Source organism: Protomyctophum parallelum, assembly GCF_964188405.1.
Source record: "Protomyctophum parallelum genome assembly, chromosome: 19".
NCBI classification, from domain to species: Eukaryota; Metazoa; Chordata; class Actinopteri; order Myctophiformes; family Myctophidae; genus Protomyctophum; species Protomyctophum parallelum.
This window is the reverse complement of record NC_139717.1, coordinates 6342467-6363307: the sequence shown is the minus strand read 5'-3', so window position 1 is coordinate 6363307 and position 20841 is coordinate 6342467. Positions and strand designations below refer to the sequence as shown.

At 42.1% G+C, this 20841-nt stretch overlaps 3 protein-coding genes across 3 annotated transcripts in view; 1 reads left to right on the top strand and 2 right to left on the bottom strand.

The window, feature by feature from the left end:
- Positions 1–4456: 4456 nt before the first annotated feature.
- Positions 4457–5466, bottom strand: LOC310876744 (C-C chemokine receptor type 5-like; the record flags this gene model as incomplete). Its single annotated transcript, XM_083790374.1, has 1 exon — positions 4457–5466. Exon 1 carries the CDS (start codon positions 5342–5344, stop codon positions 4457–4459), a length of 888 nt encoding a protein of 295 aa, XP_083646500.1. The 5' UTR covers positions 5345–5466.
- A 2597-nt stretch (positions 5467–8063) lies between these two features.
- On the bottom strand, positions 8064–9807 carry LOC310876394 (C-C chemokine receptor type 5-like). The gene is made up of 2 exons (XM_083789924.1): positions 9722–9807; positions 8064–9136 (listed from the first exon to the last, which is right to left on the bottom strand). Exons 1-2 carry the CDS (start codon positions 9739–9741, stop codon positions 8068–8070), a joined length of 1089 nt encoding a protein of 362 aa, XP_083646050.1. The 5' UTR covers positions 9742–9807; the 3' UTR covers positions 8064–8067.
- Positions 9808–16344: 6537 nt separating this feature from the next.
- Positions 16345–20841, top strand: part of aldh8a1 (aldehyde dehydrogenase 8 family, member A1) — a gene marked incomplete at both ends in the record, with an annotated part of 29327 nt that continues 24830 nt past the window's right edge. The window contains one exon of the mRNA XM_083789727.1: positions 16345–16461. Within this exon, the coding sequence (XP_083645853.1) occupies positions 16345–16461 (117 nt within the window). The remainder of the gene's footprint in view (positions 16462–20841) is intronic.

Genomic DNA, 20841 nt, shown 5'->3' with positions numbered 1-20841 from the left:
CGTGGGCTGAACCAGTCTAAAAGTGGGAGTCAACCCTTCCGGGTGGGCGTCGCTCTAAATGATGTGACGTAGCGCTGCACTAGGGGGGAGAGGAGGGGCCGGGGGTGACGGACAGATCGATGAGATCCAATCAGGGTGCGCGCTTTTCTGAGACGCGACCCTCCCATCTAGGCCAGAAATGTCTCTGCTTAGGTCAGGCTAGAGGAGCGCCCTTGTTGCCAAAAGTTTGCCAGTTCGATTCCCCGGGACGGGCAGGAAAAATCTGGGTCGGGAAGCGATTGTCATCACTCACCCAACACCGCTGAAGTGCCCTTGAGCAAGGCACTGAACCCCCAACTGCTCCAGTGGAGCTGCTTTAAAGGTAAACATTCAGGTTAAACCCTACTCTTCAATGATATGTAGTAAACATAGTTGGTATTTCATTTCAACGTTTGTTTTTTTCAAGTGACGCCGGAAATTCCGCTCAGAAAGGTAAACAAATGTCCACGCACGAATTACATGTATGCGCAAATCAAAATCCTTCAGAGCGCTGTCAGTCGCGTGACGTCACATGGGCTACTTCTTCAGTAGGAGATGATGAAAGATGGACTCTATGCCCTGTAAGGCAGGAGTTTGTACACCCAGCACAAACACAAAATTTGACCATGATGAGTCGACGAAATGTTCCAAACTACAAAGAGTCACAACAAAGAAGACACACACTCAGTGACGCGTGCTACAGTGCAGATAAACAAAACACGTGAAGACTAGGACTTCCTATCCACACAGCCAACCTGCGCACTCGGCTCCACCCATCCTACGTCATCACATGAACGCGCATGAAATGTGCATTTCCATGAGGCTCGTTCATGGCGGGCCGACTCGGTCCGAGAAAAAGTGCGATAAATTCGCTAATACTGGGTCAATTTTAATATTCTAAAAAATACAAAATACAACCTGAATGCTGTCCTTTAACAGTATAAGGTATAATAATGTGGTTATACTGGTCAGCTCCCAGGTTTTAATGTGTGTGTGTGTGTCTGTCTGTGTGTCTCTTGTGCTCAGCTACTACCCTGGGTAATAAAGGATAAAACAAATTAAAAAAATAAAACCATACCTTCCTTGTGTTTGCCTCTGTTGTGTGGAGTCTTTGGGGCCTGCATGTTCGGTGGTCAGCTTTGTTAAAAACATAAATGGTGCATTACCTGGGTGGGACAAACAACAACAACAGTTTACAGTAACGCTTTATATCAAGGTCTTTGTAACAACCCAACAGTAAATTTAGGAGGCTATGGACCAGAGCTACGCGACGGACGAATTGTCGGTGTACTGAGGGCGCCATTGAAAAAGAGACCCAGGTCTCACTTGGATTTCCCTGAAATAAGGTTTCAATCCATCAATCTTCGAATATATAGGAAAACACCATGCATGGCTCCAACAAATATAAATGAACATAAGTATTAACTTTAATTAACCTATAGTATTGTAAAACGTTTCTAAGTTAATTTAATTCGCTTGCTTCATTAATTTAAATTGAATGGTTTATTATTCATTTCATTAATCTTTCACTTTCACAGTTAGGCTGTTTATGTGTTTGCGGATCTAAAGCGAGACTGCAATGCCTTGAGGTTAAAAAAAAAAAGTTTTTTTGAGAAGCTATACTCAAAGTTAAAGAAGATGGCTGCCTCGTCACAGCTAAGAGGACGTCAGTATAACCACAACGTTTCCTGGCTGGCTAATAACATGAGGAAACAGCACAGATAGTAATCACTGCACGATTCTATCACACACTGGTCTTGCACAGGTGTGATGTTTCTCAAACCCACAGATAACCCTAACCAAACAGCTTTACAAGAGTGCGCTTAAAGTGTTCGATAAGAAACCTTATTACTGATATTACTCCTATCACCACCGTCACATCCTTCAGAGACACTGTTTTTTTTTTTAGGTTTGCCAATTTTTAAGTTACTCGACCGTCGACAACCAAACCTGCTACCATGTTTATACTTGTATAGTCTGATATAGTCTAGTAGTGCACCTTGACAGCGTATCCATACTGCTTTCAAGTAAATTAAAAAATATATATATATGGTTTTCTTAATTTCCTGAAAAATGTATATTTTTCATTTCCTTTTGGAGTTAGGTGGTTTCTTCTCGACAGCAGACATTATGTATAATGCCTGGCGATGGTTTTAAGTGAACATTTATTTCATTTATGCATGGTATACAGTATTCCATGTCTTTATTTTATATCTACAGGTATGTGGTTTAGATTTATGTTTTGCGTGGATGGTATCATCCAAGTAATCTATACCTGCAGAGGCCGGGACCTATAAAGGTTACCAAAACGTTAAAGGTTATAGTCTGTTTGTGCTGTGCAGCAGCATGGACATAGATGGTGAAATAGACGTTGTTCTCGACTCATGCTTTATCATGGTGGGACCTCCATGTTGCATCCATTTTGTATACCTGTCAATCGGCTGTGGTTTCACTCCTTCTTTCTGGATGTACACACCCCACCCAAGCTAAAAGGCTACACCCAGACAGGAAACGGCTACCTACTATATCAATAAAGGCAACAAATGTAAAAGACACCACCATTTTTCTTAATATTTTCATTTTAATAGACATTTATAATAATATATAATACACACAAAAATGGCATTTACACAGAAGGAAAATTATGGATTTATTGTTTGATTTGATCCTGACAAATTCCATGAAAAGATATCCAATAACTCTTATTGCTAAAATAATGTTAAAGCAGTCACACAGCCCTAGTTCAGCCTAAAGACGCACCATCTTTAAAGGACAACTTTAGTTTTTTTCAACCAAGGTTCATGTTTTAGGTTGTTATTAGAGAAAGTAAAAGATGAGTCTTAATTATTTTTCATTTGCTGCTTTCTTTCGTTTTAGGGATTTTAGCTCTTTTTGACAGGGGGGCGGGGGCATTCGAGCATGGGGCTAAATATGTATTTCTTTACAACATTTTATGGTGATTTATTTTTGTATTATTTACTATAGTCCTAATAAACCCCAGGAAATTACATCTGGCCACAGCAGATCACAGGATCTACTGAATGTGAAGGTAGCCTACTGGGGGAAGGCTTATAGGCTACTGTGTGTATAGGCTCAATATGTCAGTTTGTCACATTCAATAGATCCCGTGATCTTTTGTGGTCAGAATTTCTTGGGGTTTATTAGGACAATAGTAAATAATAAAAAAAATAATCGCCATAATATTTTGTAAAAAAAATACATATTTAGCCCCATGCTCGAATGCCCCCGCCCCCCTGTCAAAAACTGCTAAAATCCCCAAAACAAAAGAAAGCAGAAAATGAAAGAAAATTAACACTCACCTTTTAGTTTCTCTAATAACAACCTAAAACATGAACCTTGGTTGAAAAAAACTAAAGTTGTCCTTTAACAATGCATATGACCATGTGGAAGAATGTTGTTGTGAGATCGCCAAAGCATTTCCGGGGGAAGCATTTCCAAACAAAAACGCTAATGTGCATACATGACAATTTAAACTCAACATAGAGCGGCGCAGTCCCTCCCCCTTTCAGAACAACGAACGGCCCAGGAAATGAAATGCAATGCATTCTGACCATAGGATTTTCTTTAAGTATTTATTTAAAGACGGTTACGCCGCGGACAAAGCCAACTCGGATCGTGACAAATCATGACAATGAACACAATATTTTGGGCCGATCAAATAATTTATAATTAGAAAAACAAAACAAATAGTGTTGTCTCCTGCCTTTATTTTCTTCTTTCTAATGATTTGATCGGCCCAAAATATTGTGTTCATCGTCATGATTTGTCACGATCCGAGTTGGCTTTGTCCGCGGCGTAACCGTCTTTAAATAAATACTTTCAGAAAGTGGCTATGGGAAAATGCATTGCTTTTCATTTCCTGGGCCACTCGTCGTTCTGAAAGGGGGAGGGACTGCGACGCTCTATTGTGCAAAGCTGTAGTGTAAGATAGACCACATCCTGTTGATCATGACATTTATTTAAGGCCAGTCCACACCACACACACATAGATGCAATGCAATGCCTGCAACAAAAACATTTTAAGGCAAAATAGTATTTCACATTGTACAGTATGTAGAATGGGTACACTTCAAACGAAAGCAGTCAATACAAAGTCAATACAAAAGCTGCTACTTTGAGGACGAAACCATGAAAAGCACTAAGACTTGTCTACTCAGGGTCATCCGTTTTTAATTCATCAGGACAATTTAAAGATGTACAAATATACACTTCTATGAAAAACAGGAAAAAACAGGAAAGGGGTGACTCTGACGTTTAGTTTTTTTTACAGGGTCCAGTTTCGAATTGCATCCGTCCATAGTAGCTGGTGCTCTTTGAGAGCGGTATTGGAGGAGTCAAGGGATTCACACACACACACACACACACACACACCCACATTAACACTGCGACTACACAACACCGCCTTTCCACTGGCACTTCATATAGCATTGGACCTTTCATCGCCAGTGGTAGTGGTTGAATAAGTAGAGCTCATCCTGACTCTGTCTGAAGGAATGAGGGTCTTCAGGACCCGACACACCCTGCATGGAGCCCTGCTCATCAGACGCAGGAGGTTCTTCCTGAACCTCTCTCCTACAAACACATACAGGATGGGGTTGAGACAGCTGTGAGAATACGCTATGGCCTGGGTGACCTGTAGAGCCAATCTGATTCCGTTGCTGAGGCGACAGAGTGTAGATGCATGAAAAACGTTGAGTAACTCCAACGCTCTGAAGAATGAGGCGAGGCTGTAAGGCATCCAGCAGCAGAAATACACGGCCACGACTACCAGGACTAAGCGGATGGACTGTTTCTTGGATGACTGGGTGTGCAGGAGCTTCCAAATGATCTGGGCGTAACAGAAACACATAATGGTCATTGGAATCAGTAAGCCAAGGATGTTCATTTTGAAAAGGCCAAAGACAGTCCAGAAGTGCCTGTTGAGTGTTGCGGTTTCATTCACTAAGGAAGCACCGCAGATGATCTTCAGTGAACTTCGGTCCATCTCTGCCTTTAGAAAAATTATATCTGGAAAAGAGGCGAGAAATCCGGCCAACCATGTAACGGCAGCGGCGATCATTCCAAAGGTGAGCGTTCGTGCTTTCAGTGCATAAACCGCATGCACTATAGCCAGGTAGCGATCGATGCTCATCAGGACGATGAAGAAGATGCCGCAGTAGAAGCCAATGTGGTAAGCACCGAGGACCATCTTGCACATGGCGTCGCCAAACGGCCACTGATCCCGGGCTTGGTGGGCGAGGAAGGGAAGGGAGCACACCAAGAGAAGGTCAGCGATGGCCAGGTTGAGGAGGCACACGTCACTCATGCTACGGAGCTTCACCCCGAAGATGATGACCCAGAGGACCAGCAGGTTCCCCAGAAGACCCACGACGAAGAACAGAGAATAGATCACTGGGAGAAAGGAGGTCCCATGTTGTTCATATTCACACACGTTTCCTTCCCCCTCGTACGAATCGTAGACGTATTCAGTAGTTTCAGGTGAACTGGAAAATAAATTGCAGGATAAGAGTATAGGGATTAGGTGCATGTTTATAATAAAATGATGCAGTAGGCAATATTAGATCAATTTTTTTAAGAAAAACAACAGCATCTTAGAGCTGTGTAGAACATATTACGTTTTGTGCTTCAAGAGTCTCTAGATTGGTATGTTATGTTTTTCAGGGAGACATGCATGAGCTGGATCGATGCACATGAAACATGAAACAGTGCAGTTACAATGGGAGAGATTGAGGGTGTTCTGCTTTTCTTTTTTTTCTTTTTATGATCAGTACTTTATTTTAGATTTTTTACAAACACATAAAACAGAAAACCTAAAATATAAACACAAGCAACAACATCAGAGTACGTATTCATGGACAGACAAGATAGATAAGAAAAAAAAAAAAAGAAAAAAAAAAATAGTTTACATTATTTACACGACCAAACGCAGCATCATCAACCGTATCATAATGTGTAGTAATACAATAAACAATCAAGAGGGCATTGCCTGACCATGGATCACACCAAGGGACCTGCAACATGACTGAGGAACACGTGGTGTTCTGCTTTTCTCATTTCAGATCCTGTAAATTCAGTGAGTCGGGACCCGTTTGTGGGTCAAGGACCGATTTTCATGGGTCACAACTCCATGCAGGAAAAATCTAATCTTCTTTTCCTATACATTTAAAAAATATATAAACATTTCACAAGAGATTGGAAGACGACTATTCGACTAATCGAGGTCAGGTCTAGTGAAATTGAATATCAGACTCAAGTTAAAAGTCTCACCTGGCAGTGGCAGTGACATCCATTATTGACTGCTGTGTCGACTCACCAGGCGCCAACCTCTACATATGCTCAATGAGAAGTGTTTGCACTTAATTTAAATAGAAGCACGCACACACACACACACACACACACACACACACACACACACACACACACACACACACACACACACACACACACACACACACACACACACACACACACACACACACACACACACACACACACACACACACACACCCCTTGCACAACACTTCCTCCACCAAAGTCTTGTGGTGAAGTTATGTGTTAAAATATGTATTTTCCATTTAAAGGACAACTTTAGTTTTTTTCAACCAAGGTTCATGTTTTAGGTTGTTAAAGAAATTAAAAGATGAGTGTAAAAAATAAAATGTTGCTGCTTTCTTTCGTTTTAGGGATTTTAGCAGTTTTTGACAGGGGGGTGGGGCATTCGAACATGGGGCTAAATATGTATTTTTTTACAAACTTTAATAGCGATTTTTTTTACTATTATTTACTATAGCCCTACTACACCCCACAGAAATTACATTTGGTCACTAAAGATCACGGGGTCTACTGAATGGGTCAAACTGACATATTGAGCCTATATGACACACAATGTGGCTTCCCCCAAGTCGGCCTAATTCACATTCAGTAGATCCTGCGATCTTTTGTGGCCAGATGTAATTTATTGGGGTCTAGTAGGACTATAGTAAATAATAAAATAATAAATCGCCATAAGATTTTGTAAAAAAAAAAAACGTATTTAGCCCCATGTTCGAATGACCCCCCCCCCCTGTCAAAAATAGCTAAAATCACTAAAACGAAAGAAATCAGCGAATGAATTTTCTTTTTTAAATTTCTCTAACAACAACCTAAAACATGAACTTTGGTTGAAAAAAAAACTAAAGTTGTCCTTTAAGGTGAACCAAGCATGTGCCGTTGACATCTGTTGGTTTTATTCATTAATAAAACCCATTTATTTTACAAGGAGGTCATCATTCAAGCAAAAATCGAGGATGTCTTACAATGTGATATTTTCGTACAGTCTTTAATACAACAATATTCACACTAGCATGAGTTTCCTCCTTCCTCATGCAGGGCAAGGGAAGGCACAGGAGGAAATGTTTGTTAGCACCGGGTATTTCTTGAACTTTACATGACATGACAATTAAAACTCAATATTTTTCTAAACTGTAGTGTAACGCCAGGGCTCCACTGGGTGCGTCTGCGGCGCGTCTGCGTCGCGTCTCCGTCGCGTCTCCGTCAGTGTCGGGAATGTGCCCTTTTAATCAATGGAGGGTAGCTCCACTGCCCGCGTTGCGTCGCGTCTCCGTCACCATAAAATTGAACCGGTTCGTTTTTTGACACACGCACGCGTGACGCACGCGTGACGCAACGCGCCCAGTGGAGCCCTGGCGTTAGATAGACCACATCCTGTTGAACATGACACACATGCAATGCAACTATACCTGCAACAAAACCATTTTAAAGGCAAAACTTTATTTTATGAAGTATGTAGAATGCAGTATGTACACTTCAAACGAAGTCAATACAAAAACTGCTACTTTGAGGACGAAACCATGAAAAGCACTAAGACTTGTCTACTCAGGGTCATCCGTTTTTAATTCATCAGAACATTTAAAGACGTACAAATGTACACAAAAACAGGAAACATGGGGTGGGTTGTTTTTTTACAGGGGCCAGTTTCGAATTGCATCCGTCCGTAGTAGGTGCTCTTTGAGAGCGGTTTTGGAGGAGTCATATAGCATTGGACCTTTCATCGCCAGTGGTACTTGTTGAATAAATAGAGCTCATCCTGACTCTGTCTGAAGGAATGAGGGTCTTCAGGACCCGACACACCCTACATGGAGCCCTGCTCATCAGACGCAGGAGGTTCTTCCTGAACCTCTCTCCTACAAACACATACAGGATGGGGTTGAGACAGCTGTGAGAATACGCCATGGCCTGGGTGACCTGTAGAGCCAATCTGATTCCGTTGCTGAGGCGACAGACTGTAGATGCATGAAAAACGTCGAGTAACTCCAACGCTCTGAAGAATGAGGCGAGGCTGTAAGGCATCCAGCAGCAGAAATACACGGCCACGACTACCAGGACTAAGCGGATGGACTGTTTCTTGGATGACTGGGTGTGCAGGAGCTTCCAAATGATCTGGGCGTAACAGAAACACATAATGGTCATTGGAATCAGTAAGCCAAGGATGTTCATTTTGAAAAGGCCAAAGACAGTCCAGAAGTGCCTGTTGTGTGTTGCGGTTTTATTCACTAAGTCCGAGGAAGCACCGCAGAAGGAATTCTGTGAACTTCGGTCCGTCTCTACCTTTAGAAAAATTATATCTGGAAAAGAGGCGAGAAATCCGGCCAACCATGTAACGGCAGCGGCGATCATTCCAATGGTGAGCGTCCGTGCTTTCAGTGCATAAACCGCATGCACTATAGCCAGGTAGCGATCGATGCTCATCAGGACGAGGAAGAAGATGCCGCAGTAGAAGCCAATGTGGTAAGCACCGAGGACCATCTTGCACATGGCGTCGCCAAACGGCCACTGATCCCGGGCTTGGTGGGCGAGGAAGGGAAGGGAGCACACCAGGAGAAGGTCAGCGATGGCCAGGTTGAGGAGGCACACGTCACTCATGCTACGGAGCTTCACCCCGAAGATGATGACCCAGAGGACCAGCAGGTTCCCCAGAAGACCCACGACGAAGAACAGAGAATAGATCACTGGGAGAAAGGAGATCCCATGTTGTTCATATTCACACACGTTTCCTTCCCCGGTGCCGTACGTCTCGTAGTCAGTAGTTTCAGGTGAGCTGAAAATAAATTGCAGGATAAGAGTATAGGGATTAGGTGCATGTTTATAATAAAATGATGCACTAGTAGGCTATATTAGATCAATTTTTGAAAGAAAAACAACAGCATCTTAGACCTGTGTAGAACATATTACGTTTTGTGCTTCAAGAGTCTCTAGATTGGTATATATGTTGTGACATACAGATCTACGTATACTGTTTGCAAAATGTGATAAAGTCATGAAAGGGATTATGTTTTTCAGGGAGACATGCATGGGCTGGATCGATGCACATGAAAAATGAAACAGTGCCGTTACAATGGGAGAGATTGAGGGTGTTCTGCTTTTCTAATTTCAGATCCTGTAAATTCAGTGAGTCGGGACCCATTTGTGGGTCACGGACCGATTTTCATGGGTCACAAACCCAGGATAAAACTTAATTTATTTCCCTATACATTTAAAAAAATGTATAAACATTTCACAATTCTAAAACGAACAAATCTAAGCAATTCCATGAATAAAAAAGTCGAGGTCATGTCTAGTGAAATTGTATGTCAATTGTCAATTGTCAATTGTATGTCAGTTGTATATCAGTTAAAAGTCTCACCTGGCAGAGCTGACATCCATTATTGACTGTGCTGTGTCGACACACCAGGCGCCAATGCAAACCTCTACATATGCTCAATGAGAAGCGTTTGCACTTAATTTCAATAGAAGCGCACACACACACACACACACACACACACACAATTGCACAACACTTCCTCCACTCAAGTCTTGTGGTGACGTTGTAGGATGTGTTAAAATATGTATACATTTTCCATTTAAAGTGAACCAAGCATGTGCTTGTTTTATTCATTAAAGGTATATTCAGTGATTTCACTTAATTCAAATATCACTTATTTTTTTGTTTTGTTGTGATAATCCTCCCTACTATAGAGTGTGCTGACCATATAAGGAGTTCCTCCCTGTCCCCAGTTAACCCCTGGGGGTCAAAAAACCTTAGGTTTTGTTTTTGACTCTCTATCCTGATTGGACGAAAGGCTGGGTCCCACAGCCAAAAACGAAACCTAAGGTTTTTTGAGTGAAATCACTGAATATACCTTTAATAATAACACTTACAAGGTCATCATTCAAGCAAAAATATCAAGGATTTCTTACAATGTGATATTTTCGTACAGTCTTTAATACAACAATATTCACACTAGCATGAGTTTCCTCCTGAACTTCTCCTCTATACTGTAAAACATACAGGATAGAGACAGCTGTGAGAGAAATAGATCACCTCTGTGACTTGTAAAGCCAAATCGATTTGCCTGGCATGCTATAAGGCATGCTATATGGCATGCCTTATAAGACAGGAAAAGAAAGGTACTATGTTTAGAAATCCAGAAAGCTGCAATCATTCCAAAGAAGTGTGTTTGTATCTTCAGTGCATAAACCGCATGCAATGCACTATAATAGGCAAGTACCGGTCAATGCTTAGATTGAGGAAACAAAAATATATATAATAAACACTGATGACCAAGCAGCAATAGCTGTGTGTGTGTGTGTGTGTGTGTGTGTGTGTGTGTGTGCGCGCGCGGTGTAACACCTCCAACTCTTGTTCCTGTTCACATAGTTTCTGTTCCCACATTTGTAGTGTCATCATAATTTCTTAGAAAACAGTCGTGCACTGCACACATGCATCTCTGCATCTACTGTATAGCTTTACATTTAGAACATATACTGTATATTCACATGGACATGTTGTATACATGCACACACAGGCTGCCATGACGGAAGGATTTGGCAGGACAGACGGCCTAACCTCCCCGAGAAGCCTTTCATTCTGTGCGTCTCAGACGTGTTCAAAGACCAAATCAAACACACAAACCCAGGCTATATAGTATAGCCTATAGTAGGCCTACCACATACGTATACCCATAGGCTAGTAGCCTATAGTACAACACCATGCACTTAATATCAGCTTAATATCAAACCCATAGGCCATAGGCAGAATGCTGACGCTATGAGACCTGCACTGTGGTCCGCCCTGAAACTGGGACGTCGGGGTTCGATCCCCGGCCGGGTCATACCAAAGACTGTAAAAATGGGACCCTGCTTGGCACTCTGCATGAATGGGTTGGATTGAGGGGGTCAAATCAACTCAGCTAATCAAATGATTCCCGAGCGTGGCACGGCTGCAGCTCACCGCTCCTTCGCTGCAGCTCACCGCTACAAGAGATGTGTCAAACAAATTTCACTGCTGTGGTAACGTGTGTGACAAATCGTACGACTTTGACTTTTACTTCCCCTGGTGTGAATGCCATGCATAGTCCCGAGTCCAGCTGCAGGGAGCGGCAGGGAGACGTCCCTGACCACAGGCCCCACCATCCGGAGATGTTCTGGGATGAAAGGGGCGAAACATCAAGGAAGGATGGCTCCCAGCTGACGACCCTGACAGCTGGTACTCGCAATGCTCAGATCATCCATCCACCGAGGATTAGCAAAGAGGAGGAACTTGCAACACCTGTAAGTAGCTCTAGCAGATTCTGCTTGTAGCAAAGCATCTTCAATGTTTACTTCACCTCAACTGGCACTGAAGTGAAGCAATGATTCAGTGGAAAATTGCAGCACACAAAAAAAACCCAACAATTGCACCACAGCACACTACTGTCCAGTTTTGAGAGGAGGGAGAGTTTCTGGCACCTAATTGAACTGGATGACGATACTTCTTGCCTGTGTAGCCCTACACGAACTGAGGTTAAGTTTGGGTCAGTTACATTACCTGAGTAGAAACAATTAATAGACAGGATACCATTAATATGGTTGACTGTACGCCATTTTCTTTTCAGATGTTTTCCATTAGCTTTCTATCATCTTATTATATAGTATGCAGTGTCACTGAGTAGTATGGGTGGGAGGGTTAAGGGATTTCTTTCTCTTTTTTGTCTTGTTTATTTTTTCTTTTGTTTCATAAAAAAAGTATTTCATATCATAATGTTTGTAATAATTCATAATCTGTTCAATAAAAACATATTTGACAAAAAGAAGTTTGGGTCAGTTATTTAAAATGCTCATTTGTTATAATCGTATGCTTCTCTCAACTTTAAAATTATTATCATTTTTATTTAGTTGATTTTAAAACTGCTTCTTGGCAACGTTCAAAAAAGGTTTAGGGATAGGGATTGTAGGGTTGAGAGGGGAATTAAACTTTAAACAAATAGGTGTTGTTGAACTACCTTGAAGAGTGTTTCGGTTCACGGAGTTAAGCTGTGGAACAGCTTGCCAGAGCTCAAATATTATTGGACAAATACAACCTGGAATGAGTGGGGGGTTGAGTTATCTGTTATGCTATGTAGTGTTGGATAACTTGGATTGAAGTTTTGAAATTGAAATAGATTATTTTTGCATTTTGTCTTTTTTTTCTTCTTCCTTGTTACTCGTTGTCTATTGTTTTCCGTTGTTATTGTTTTGTTTTGTTCTGTTCTCTGTTTTTTATTATTGTTTTGTTCTCTCCTCTTTTTAAAGGTATATTCAGTGATTTCACTTAATTCAAATATCACTTATTTTTTTGTTTTGTTGTGATAATCCTCCCTACTATAGAGTGTGCTGACCATATAAAGAGTTCCTCCCTGTCCCCAGTTAACCCCTGGGGGTCAAAAAACCTTAGGTTTCGTTTTTGACTCTCTATCCTGATTGGACGAAAGGCTGGGTCCCACAGCCAAAAACGAAACCTATGGTTTTTTGAGTGAAATCACTGAATATACCTTTAATGCTTATTAGTATTAGTATTTTGGAATATATTGTGATAAGGATTCAAACTAGACAAACAGGTAAATGCACCCAGTTTGGGCCCTTTTGTTGTTTTAAACATTATGTTATAATTTAGCTATTGAAAAATAGCAGATCTACAAGCTCATATAGCGTGCCACCGACTGTGTTTGTGTGTACTGTGATTTCTGTTGTTTTTTACCACTGCACAAAAGAAGTTTCCGAAAGGAAAAATAAAGTTCTTTGAAGTTGAAGTAAAGCATAATGCCATTTTGAATATTTTGCCTTCTATAGGTTGTTAATGGTATGGTCACATATTATGGCAATTCTGAAAATTGCTCTCAACATATGCAAGGTAGCATCCGGCAGTTTCTACATGCTGGGGACCCATACTACAACATTTATAACATCAGTTTCTACATGCTGGGGACCCATACTACAACATTTCTAACATCAGTTTCTACATGCTGGGGACCCATACTCAACATTTCTAACATCAGTTTCTACATGCTGGGGACCCATACTACAACATTTCTAACATCAGTTTCTACATGCTGGGGACCCATACTCAACATTTCTAACATCAGTTTCTACATGCTGGGGACCCATACTACAACATTTCTAACATCAGTTTCTACATGCTGGGGACCCATACTACAACATTTCTAACATCAGTTTCTACATGCTGGGGACCCATACTACAACATTTCTAACATCAGTTTCTACATGCTGGGGACCCATACTCAACATTTCTAACGTCAGTTTCTACATGCTGGGGACCCATACTACAACATTTCTAACATCAGTTTCTACATGCTGGGGACCCATACTACAACATTTCTAACATCAGTTTCTACATGCTGGGGACCCATACTACAACATTTCTAACGTCAGTTTCTACATGCTAGGGACCCATACTACAACATTTATAACATCAGTTTCTACATGCTGGGGACCCATACTACAACATTTCTAACGTCAGTTTCTACATGCTGGGGACCCATACTACAACATTTCTAACATCAGTTTCTACATGCTGGGGACCCATACTACAACATTTCTAACATCAGTTTCTACATGCTGGGGACCCATACTACAACATTTCTAACATCAGTTTCTACATGCTGGGGACCCATACTACAACATTTCTAACGTCAGTTTCTACATGCTGGGGACCCATACTCAACATTTATAACATCAGTTTCTACATGCTGGGGACCCATACTACAACATTTATAACATCAGTTTCTACATGCTGGGGACCCATACTACAACATTTTTAACACCAGTTTCTACATGCTGGGGACCCATACTCAACATTTCTAACATCAGTTTCTACATGCTGGGGACCCATACTACAACATTTCTAACATCAGTTTCTACATGCTGGGGACCCATACTCAACATTTCTAACATCAGTTTCTACATGCTGGGGACCCATACTCAACATTTCTAACATCAGTTTCTACATGCTGGGGACCCATACTACAACATTTCTAACATCAGTTTCTACATGCTGGGGACCCATACTACAACATTTATAACATCAGTTTCTACATGCTGGGGACCCATACTACAACATTTATAACATCAGTTTCTACATGCTGGGGACCCATACTCAACATTTCTAACATCAGTTTCTACATGCTGGGGACCCATACTACAACATTTATAACATCAGTTTCTACATGCTGGGGACCCATACTAAAACATTTCTAACATCAGTTTCTACATGCTGGGGACCCATACTAAAACATTTCTAACATCAGTTTCTACATGCTGGGGACCCATACTACAACATTTCTAACGTCAGTTTCTACATGCTGGGGACCCATACTACAACATTTCTAACGTCAGTTTCTACATGCTGGGGACCCATACTACAACATTTCTAACATCAGTTTCTACATGCTGGGGACCCATACTACAACATTTCTAACATCAGTTTCTACATGCTGGGGACCCATACTAAAACATTTCTAACATCAGTTTCTACATGCTGGGGACCCATACTAAAACATTTCTAACATCAGTTTCTACATGCTGGGGACCCATACTACAACATTTCTAACATCAGTTTCTACATGCTGGGGACCCATACTACAACATCTATAACATCAGTTTCTACATGCTGGGGACCCATACTAAAACATTTCTAACATCAGTTTCTACATGCTGGGGACCCATACTAAAACATTTCTAACATCAGTTTCTACATGCTGGGGACCCATACTCAACATTTCTAACATCAGTTTCTACATGCTGGGGACCCATACTACAACATTTATAACATCAGTTTCTACATGCTGGGGACCCATACTACAACATTTCTAACGTCAGTTTCTACATGCTGGGGACCCATACTACAACATTTATAACATCAGTTTCTACATGCTGGGGACCCATACTCAACATTTATAACATCAGTTTCTACATGCTGGGGACCCATACTCAACATTTATAACATCAGTTTCTACATGCTGGGGACCCATACTAAAACATTTCTAACATCAGTTTCTACATGCTGGGGACCCATACTACAACATTTCTAACATCAGTTTCTACATGCTGGGGACCCATACTCAACATTTCTAACATCAGTTTCTACATGCTGGGGACCCATACTACAACATTTATAACATCAGTTTCTACATGCTGGGGACCCATACTACAACATTTCTAACGTCAGTTTCTACATGCTGGGGACCCATACTACAACATTTATAACATCAGTTTCTACATGCTGGGGACCCATACTCAACATTTCTAACATCAGTTTCTACATGCTGGGGACCCATACTCAACATTTCTAACATCAGTTTCTACATGCTGGGGACCCATACTACAACATTTCTAACATCAGTTTCTACATGCTGGGGACCCATACTACAACATTTCTAACATCAGTTTCTACATGCTGGGGGGACCCATACTCAACATTTCTAACATCAGTTTCTACATGCTGGGGACCCATACTACAACATTTCTAACATAAAACCGTGGTGTACTCAACATGTCCGGGTTCACAATGGGGCTCTATGGGCTGGAAAGTAGACTATTGGATCAAGACTATCATAATATGTGTATTTATTTGATCGATTCTGACATTTGCATATCTATGAAAGTAAAAGTCAGACCCGATAAAATACATCTATGATAGCCGTGATGATCCAAGGCTATGTGGCCATGTGCCTTGGGGAATGGGCTGGGGAAAGGGAAAATGTGTGTTTACTTTAGTTGATTTATGTTCAATTAATCATTTACTTTATAGGTGCGTGTGTGTGTGTGTGTGCCTGCGTGCGTGCGTGCATGCACAGTTTGCAGAGACGGTTGCTCTATCATTCTGCCAGTGAGTATAGCCTACACGTGGGAGCCTGAGCAGTTTCTGTTGTCCACACGTGCACTATATTGTGAACAGTATAATTGCTGATAGTAGATTAGTCGGTGATCATCATGGCGTCCGAGAAAACGCACATGGTCTTGGAGAACTACATCGGTGGACAGTTTGTCCCTTGTTCCAGTCACATCGACTCGTTCGACCCGTCAACCGGGGAGGTCTACTGCAAAGTGCCCGACAGCGGCAAGGATGAGGTGGGTAGGTGGGGCTATTATTATTAGCCTAAGACTCTCGTAGATGTATTTTTTATATCGATTCTTATTCTTTCTGACATCAACTGTCAGAATCTATCAAATACATCTACGAAAGTCTAAATCTTATAGGCTATAGGGGTATTATTAGAAACTCATCTAAAACACATGGGTAGCTTTTAGCTTATCATTGACAGTTGTGGCAAATAACCATATAGGCCTAAGTCTATAATTTATTATGACCCCTCCCCAAAAAGGCAGATCTGTCCTCCTGACCCCTTATCCATGATTTATACATTATGGTATGGTTATTCCTCTCAATTTATGCATGTGACATTTACAATACAATTAGGTTTTGATATTAGCTCATTTTGCTATTTGGTGCTATTTTTGTGGAACATACATAGCCAGATAAATACATGCATTTTATACTTTTGCTACTGTATCAGAGCTAGACAATTAATATACTGCTGCAGTTTGAAATAACTGCATTTAGGACCTATAACATGAGATATGTAGGAAACCTAAGGCTGTTTTAAAGAGCTTAGTCAGAGTGAAGCACCTTTGCTCTTGACAGTGTCAACAGGGCAATCATTAAACACACACACACACACACACACACACACACACACACACACACACACACACACACACACACACACACACACACACACACACACACACACACACACACAGATCCAATGGCCCCAGAATCACTGCTGTAGGCTGCATACACAAGTAAGCTGTGTGTGTGTGTGTGTGTGTGTGTGTGTGTGTGTGTGTGTGTGTGTGTGTGTGTGTGTGTGTGTGCGTGCATCTATGTGTATGTATGTAAAATGGGTAGGGTTTAAAAAAAGGCAAAAGCATGCTCTATTGCACTGGCCTAAAAGTGGGTCCTTAAAAACTGCTTCAACTTCTGAGATGTATGTACAGTACTGTCCCGATCGTCTGTACCAGGCCAGTACCTAGAGGTACCTATAGGTTTTTAAAAGAACCTGGGTACCTCTGGAAGCCACACCTCTGATGGGTGTGGTTTAGTCTTAAGGGGTGTGTTTTTTTCACCCACTGTGTAATATAATAAACGGACAGTAGGTGGCAGTAGGACAGTAGGACAGAGGCCAGAGCAACAATATTTGCCTCTGAGATGTAGTGGAGTAGAAGTAAAAGTATTGGAATTCATGAATACTAAAGTAAAGTACAAATGCCTCAAAATTGTACAGTACTTAAGTAAATGCACTTACTTTCCACCACTGTGGAATGGTGAGTGACTTTCTTAATATCATTTAAATATAAAAACTTAAATTAATAGGTTTACCATGCATGCCAAAATAGGATCTTTTCAATGGTTTTGTGATGTCATCAGGAGTAAGTCAGTAACAGTTTATATTTACCCCTGACTGTCACTAGGCTCTTTGAATATGCTTTCTCAAAGCCTGTATCTGTTTAAGAGTAATAAAACAAGTCTAAGGTTTAATCCAGGGGTTTTCAACTGATTATGAACCAGGGACCACCACCCTGACTGAAACTTAACCTGGGGACCACCACCCTGACTGAGAATCAACCTGGGGACCACCACCCTGACTGACAATTAACCTGGGGACCACCACCCTGACTGAGAATCAACCTGGGGACCACCACCCTGACTGAAAATCAACCTGGGGACCACCACCCTGACTGAAAATCAACCTGGGGACCACCACCCTGACTGAAAATTAACCTGGGGACCACCACCCTGACTGAGAATCAACCTGGGGACCACCACCCTGACTGAAAATCAACCTGGGGACCACCACCCTGACTGAGAATCAACCTGGGGACCACCACCCTGACTGAGAATCAACCTGGGGACCACCACCCTGACTGAAACTTAACCTGGGGACCACCACCCTGACTGAGAATCAACCTGGGGACCACCACCCTGACTGAGAATCAACCTGGGGACCACCACCCTGACTGAAACTTAACCTGGGGACCACCACCCTGACTGAGAATCAACCTGGGGACCACCACCCTGACTGAAAATCAACCTGGGGACCACCACCCTGACTGAAAATTAACCTGGGGACCACCACCCTGACTGAGAATCAACCTGGGGACCACCACCCTGACTGAGAATCAACCTGGGGACCACCACCCTGACTGAGAATCAACCTGGGGACCACCACCCTGACTGAGAATCAACCTGGGGACCACCACCCTGACTGACAATTAACCTGGGGACCACCACCCTGACTGAGAATCAACCTGGGGACCACCACCCTGACTGAAAATCAACCTGGGGACCACCACCCTGACTGAAAATCAACCTGGGGACCACCACCCTGACTGAAAATTAACCTGGGGACCACCACCCTGACTGAGAATCAACCTGGGGACCACCACCCTGACTGAAAATCAACCTGGGGACCACCACCCTGACTGAGAATCAACCTGGGGACCACCACCCTGACTGAGAATCAACCTGGGGACCACCACCCTGACTGAAACTTAACCTGGGGACCACCACCCTGACTGAGAATCAACCTGGGGACCACCACCCTGACTGAGAATCAACCTGGGGACCACCACCCTGACTGAAACTTAACCTGGGGACCACCACCCTGACTGAGAATCAACCTGGGGACCACCACCCTGACTGAAAATCAACCTGGGGACCACCACCCTGACTGAAAATTAACCTGGGGACCACCACCCTGACTGAGAATCAACCTGGGGACCACCACCCTGACTGAGAATCAACCTGGGGACCACCACCCTGACTGAGAATCAACCTGGGGACCACCACCCTGACTGACAATTAACCTGGGGACCACCACCCTGACTGAGAATCAACCTGGGGACCACCACCCTGACTGAAACTTAACCTGGGGACCACCACCCTGACTGAGAATCAACCTGGGGACCACCACCCTGACTGAAAATCAACCTGGGGACCACCACCCTGACTGAGAATCAACCTGGGGACCACCACCCTGACTGAGAATCAACCTGGGGACCACCACCCTGACTGAAACTTAACCTGGGGACCACCACCCTGACTGAGAATCAACCTGGGGACCACCACCCTGACTGAAAATCAACCTGGGGACCACCACCCTGACTGAAAATTAACCTGGGGACCACCACCCTGACTGAGAATAAATAATAATAATAATAAAACAAGTCTAAGGTTTAATCCTATTTAAAGAAATAGGCCTATCAGTTTTTTTTCTTCCTGAAAACCCTAAAAAAAATAACTTAGGCATAACTAAAAAAACATTGCATGGATGCACCTGGGACGTATCCTCAGTGATGTATCCTGAGGTCATTATTTTAAGAAGAAGACAACATTGAAGTGACATAATGGACACATTCCTTTGTTTTGTTTTGTCTTGTTTGATTATTGTTCAATGACATTCATTTGGAAAACTGCTTTGGGGTTAAGCAGAGGAATATACTGAGGGTGGAACCCCCCCCCCCCACTCTCTCTCTCTCTGTAGGCTGACTACTGTATACAATTAACATAACCTGTTTGGCTAGACACTGGGGAGAGAGAGTCAAATACTACTAAAAGATTGCAACAGACTAGCATTTTTAATCAGCACAAACCAGGACATGCTAAATACAGGCATGTTTGGGTACAGAGCCTGCTTTTAACTAATTCAGATGGCATTTGGCATTTGGGGTCCTCAGAACAGATTGTTCAAAGACTGAGCTTAAATCTGAATTTGCTACACCAAATCATAAGAAAACAAAAAGAAAGCTATCTCACACACTGGAACAGATCTACTCAAAACCAGAGCAAAATGGAATGCTATTTAGCTCTAAACAGGGAATACACATTAGTAGAATACTTGAGCACAGTAACTGACCCAAAACTAAGGAAAACTTTAACTCAATATAGACTCAGTGAACACAGTCTTGCGAGGAGAGCACAGTTGGCACCCTGGCACCATTGTTTGGGACACAGCTAAAGGTGTTGAATGCGCCGTGGGGGGTGGGGTAATATGAACTGTCTTGCCAGTAAACTGAAGTTCCCTGGCAAGTATTAAATTAAATTCGTATTTAACATCATTAAATACGAATTAAAATACTCTATATTCTCTTGCATCCAAAGAGCCTAAAGTATTACCGATTTCCAATACTTTTACTTCTACTCCACATCTCAGAGGCAAATATTGTAATTTGGCAGGCAGACAGACCCTTACTATCAATCTATTTTTTTAAAACCTCCTTTTTGTAAAGAAAAACACTTGTTTCCCAATAAGTCACTTTTATTTTCTATAAATAACAAATCAAAATGAGGATAATAAAAGGTTTAACAACTTTGGGTTTTATGCCCTAACATTTTTTAAATGTTTCTTTAAGATGAGATGACTTGTAACATTCTTGTTAAGCTCTAAG

Coding starts and splice junctions, on each gene's coding strand:
- LOC310876394 (XM_083789924.1), bottom strand. CDS start 9,741: ATGGATGTCAGCTCTGCCAG. Junction 9,137..9,721: donor ATGGATGTCAGCTCTGCCAG/GTGAGACTTTTA, acceptor ATTTATTTTCAG/CTCACCTGAAACTACTGACT.